Raw genomic sequence first — 4,529 nt, 5'->3', positions numbered from 1 at the left:
CCATACCATGTGTCAAACTACTACTACTTACCTCCGTCCCTAGACCAGGGTTCTGCGTACCCTGTGTCAAACTACTACTTACCCCTGTCCCTAGACCAGGGTTCTACGTACCCTGTGTCAAACTACTTCTTACCCCTGTCCCTAGACTAGGGTTCTACGTACCCTGTGTCAAACTACTACTTACCTCCGTCCCTAGACCAGGGTTCTGCATACCCTGTGTCAAACTACTACTACTTACCCCTGTCCCAAGACCAGGAATCTCCGTACCATGTGGGAACAACGGTAACAAACCGAACTCCTTAGAAAAAGCTACCTCCCCTCAAGACACTAATGCGTCACAAATATGATAAGTTAACCTCATTCTTAAAACAGCCACACCTCGATCTTTATGTGACAGGACACTAATGCGTCACAAATATAAGTTAACCTTATTTTTAAAACAGCCGTACCTCGATCTGATGTGACAAGTGCCTCTCTTGCCGTCGGTGGTAAGCCCGTTGTTTTTCTTCAAATTCTTTCAGCCGCCTGTTGTACAGTTGGAATTGTTCTTTGAGCATAGCTTGCTCAACCTACTTGGAGACAAATAAAACTGATCTTTAGATACTCCGGTGTCCTGTTGATTAAAAACTATTATTGTATGCTTTAAGAGAAATGAACCTTCGGTGTTAAGTATCTCGTTTATTCAACTGTATTAAATCACTTTAACATTGATCAAAACGATGTTTGTGAATTCTGTTGTCTCTAACTTACAAGATAATACGCAGAAACTAGCAAGTGTAGATTATCTATTGACGTTGTCTCTCCATTGAGCACGAAGGATTTCGCTACATTACCTCAGGCGAGGCCTATTTTTCAATTTCAACGTAAAACCCTGTGGGGAATCGAACCACAGATTTTAGTGTCGTAAGTTTGTAAACGTACCACAAACCCATCCAACGTAACACTGAGGTCCTTGCTAGCGTCCGAGAAGTAGTGACCTTCTAAGTTTTATACTTGTATATATTATATATACGAAATATCTTAATCCTTAAATGACTAATATCTGTATATATCATTCGCTACCTGTCCGGTCGAGTTCACATACTGCATAATATTGAGTGATTTTATGATTTGCCTGTTAATGCAATCAGGTGGATTAATAGCGATGTTCATAGGTTTTTTTTTTAACTTTCTGTATAAATAAAGCGTTATTAGGACCAATAAATTCATAGATACATGAAAGAACTATAAAATAGACAAGTGTACTCACCGATCACACGTGGCAGAGGGGTGTCACGAACAGCGTCACATGTCTTTAACAATTGTCGACAACAATTTAAAATATCGGATATACAAAACAATGTGTAATCAGTGTTTTATTAAATTGTCATTGTTTTAGCCATAATTCAATATGGAAATGAATTAATGTGAGCACTACAATTTGTAAACTTTAAAAACTATATAAGCTAGCCCTAAAACGAAGTTTTAACATAACCTGCAGACAGCCACATTTGAGAGAAATAAAATGTTTAACCCCATCCAATGTTAGTAACACTAGAAGTAGAACATTGGATGGGGTTAAACATACGATTTCATTTTTCCAGCATATTTTGATAAATTTCCTACCTGAGCTTGCTCTTCATCATATTCCAGATATCCGATTCCATCCAGCTGGTGAAGGTCAAGCCATCCTCTCCATCGGACACATACGCCATTCATAATGAACCTTGACACGATGTGGACCTGTGAGGGTAGATTGTAAGAAAAGAAACATTAATAGACTAACGTAAATATGTTGAGGTAGGATCAGTGTGATACAGTCTAACTCTGTGTGATTTGTAAACGTTCTACCGAAGATTCTGTCAGGTGAGAGACGAAACGTTTAGTTGACAGTAGTAGCCCATGAAACGAAAGTTGCTGATATGGATATTCTGTAAAGATGAAGACGCTTATAGTACAATATGAGAACATTTCTTAGGGTTTGTAACCAGGGATGTTTCCGGGGGTACATAACTCGTATTACCACTGATATTTTATAGGGTAAGTAACTATTATTATTTGCTGGGGTATGTAACCATTGATACTTCCTGGGGGTACATAATCCGTGTCACCACTAATGTTTTCTGGGGTATGTAATCATTGATGCTTCCTGGGGGTACATAATCCGTGTCACCACTAATGTTTTCTGGGGTATGTAATCATTGATGCTTCCTGGGGGTACATAATCCTTGTTACTACTAATGCTTTCTGGGGTACTTTTGCCAAGGTACGTAAAAATTAAAGTTTCTGTAATTTGAAACCAACTACTGTTTTTTAGGGTTGTTAAGAAAATCTAAAATAACGCTGTAGAATATTTTGATTTATTTTTTTATATATAATAACAGACTTGTTTTTGCATAATATACATATTATATACATTGAATGTATGCTTAAAATAATCATTAATATATGTTATTTATTAATATTAATACAGTTACTGGTAAAAGGGGGAGCTACCGTATTCTTGATAGTGCATTTATCTATATAAATAACACGCTTGCGTTTGTCTGTCCGGAACTTTTCTCGCAAGATTCTCGATCAAACGCTACAAATATCATATAGTTAGAAAGACCTTTTTCCGAGGCGTCCAGATTGCATATTGACTTTTCCATTCAGAATTACCTTACCTGTGTTTGCTTAGTCAATCTTTTTAATGCAACGAGTATGCTATACCATGTCACAATGTCGTTGTTATCACGTGACGGCTAGCTTCAATTTCAACTTTAGTTTTTTTATTTGCAAAGTACTGCACATAAACAACACTTAACACGCGTGTAATTTCCTAAAAAATGAACATTACACTAAATACAATTTCAATGGGCTTTCTCGATGTATTTATGTCTAAATTATGCATGCGCAACTCGTTCAAAACCATATGCTTATCACTTAGAGAATACGCATTCAGACGTTTCTGCATATTCAGCTAAGTTTGCCTTCACTACAACTTTACATTTACTTTACTATGCAATACTTTTGCTTTAGTTCGTCTCATAGACAGCTATCAACACCTTTTAGTTACTTTTTTCTATATTACGGTGTTTATTCTTCGTGTTTTTTTTTGTTTCTTTGTCTCAACGAGTAAAACTGTCATACACTGAACACTCATAACTGTTTCATACTCTGTACAGTATTATAAATACCATTACGTTACTTTATTGTTTACTTTACGTGTAGTTTTATTAAATAAAGTTACGTCTATGTGAATTTGTTTGTCTATCAGCGTAATTTTTTTCAAATAGACCAGGATTTATCGATCTAACACCTAATGCCTTCAAGAAAGCGTAGCTTAAATGGCGTGCGTGAAAATGATAGAATAAGGAAAATTCAAGGTAAGAGCATGAATACTACGGCAAATGTTTAGCGGATCGCGGCTAGTTAACAATAATAGTTAAAACATGTAATTCCATCTTGAGTCATTGTTCATAACATTAGCTAAAAGGTTTGTCTACCATTTGGTATTAGTTCATTTATAATATTTTAAGTATCCACCGAAAAAACAAAATGAACACAAAAACTGACCTCCTTATCTGTCGAACAACAGTAAACTGGCTTCTTGACATTACCATGTACTTGAAAAGTAATTAATTAAGACTGTAACTAGCTAGGCTGACAACAGGTACTTATTTTTGTTGGTAAGCCAACTTGGTCGGACCTTTGGAAAGGGTTTTGTGTGATATTTCTACACATTTTTCTGCAACAGTTTATTACTAGCAAAGACCCGCTAAACATTTTCAGTCAAGTTAGTGTCTTTATTGCAACAGTACTTCTTTAAATACAGGATTTTTATAATAATTCAAAAGAATTCTAATCGTAGACACCGAAATCTATAAGTCCACTTGTAGATATTTACAATATTCACACGCACGCCCCCACTATAATATTCAAAAGTTCAAAAACCAGCGCAAAGCTACACAATCTGCCCTCTGCGCTCTGTCTACCGCGAAGAATCGAACTGAACGATTAGGACCTTACAGAACAGATCGATATCATAAATTGGGCCAAATTATAAACTAATTGTTATATTTCACGTGGCATTAGCCACAACGTGACCCAGCATCATAAGTTAAATTAAGAATTAAATATTCTGTTTCACGTGACATTAACCACAACGTGACCCGTTGTCATAAGTAAGCTAAATTAAGAATTACATATTCTGTTTCACGTGACATTAACCACAACGTGACCCGTTGTCATAAGTGAGCTAAATTAAGAATTAAATATTCTGTTTCACGTGACATTAACAACTACGTGACCCAGTATCATAAGTTAAATTAAGAATTAAATATTCTGTTTCACGTGACATTAGCCACAATGTGGCCCGTTGTCATAAGTATGCTAAATTAAGAATTAAATATTCTGTTTCACGTGACATTAACCACGTGACCTGAGTGATGTTAAAAATAACAATTTTAGTATTCTGACTGTGTATAGAAGTTCTATATTGTTAGTATTCTGACTGTGTATAGAAGTTCTATATTGTTAGTATTCTGATTGTGTATAGAAGTTCTATA

General features: G+C 35.6%; 1 protein-coding gene across 1 annotated transcript in view; it reads right to left on the bottom strand.

Moving 5' to 3' along the window:
• LOC106461381 (protein big brother-like) overlaps positions 1 to 4,529 on the bottom strand; it is a 33,224-nt gene that overhangs the window by 5,971 nt on the left and 22,724 nt on the right. The window contains exons 3-4 of the mRNA XM_022388328.1: positions 1,606 to 1,722; positions 450 to 569 (exon numbers count right to left, since the gene is read on the bottom strand). Coding sequence (XP_022244036.1) covers positions 450 to 569; positions 1,606 to 1,722 — 237 coding nt within the window. The remainder of the gene's footprint in view (positions 1 to 449; positions 570 to 1,605; positions 1,723 to 4,529) is intronic.

This window comes from Limulus polyphemus, unplaced genomic scaffold (genome assembly GCF_000517525.1).
Source record: "Limulus polyphemus unplaced genomic scaffold, Limulus_polyphemus-2.1.2 Scaffold948, whole genome shotgun sequence".
Taxonomy (NCBI): domain Eukaryota; kingdom Metazoa; phylum Arthropoda; class Merostomata; order Xiphosura; family Limulidae; genus Limulus; species Limulus polyphemus.
The sequence above is the reverse complement of the archived record's forward strand: the minus strand, read 5'-3'. Positions and strand labels throughout refer to the sequence as shown.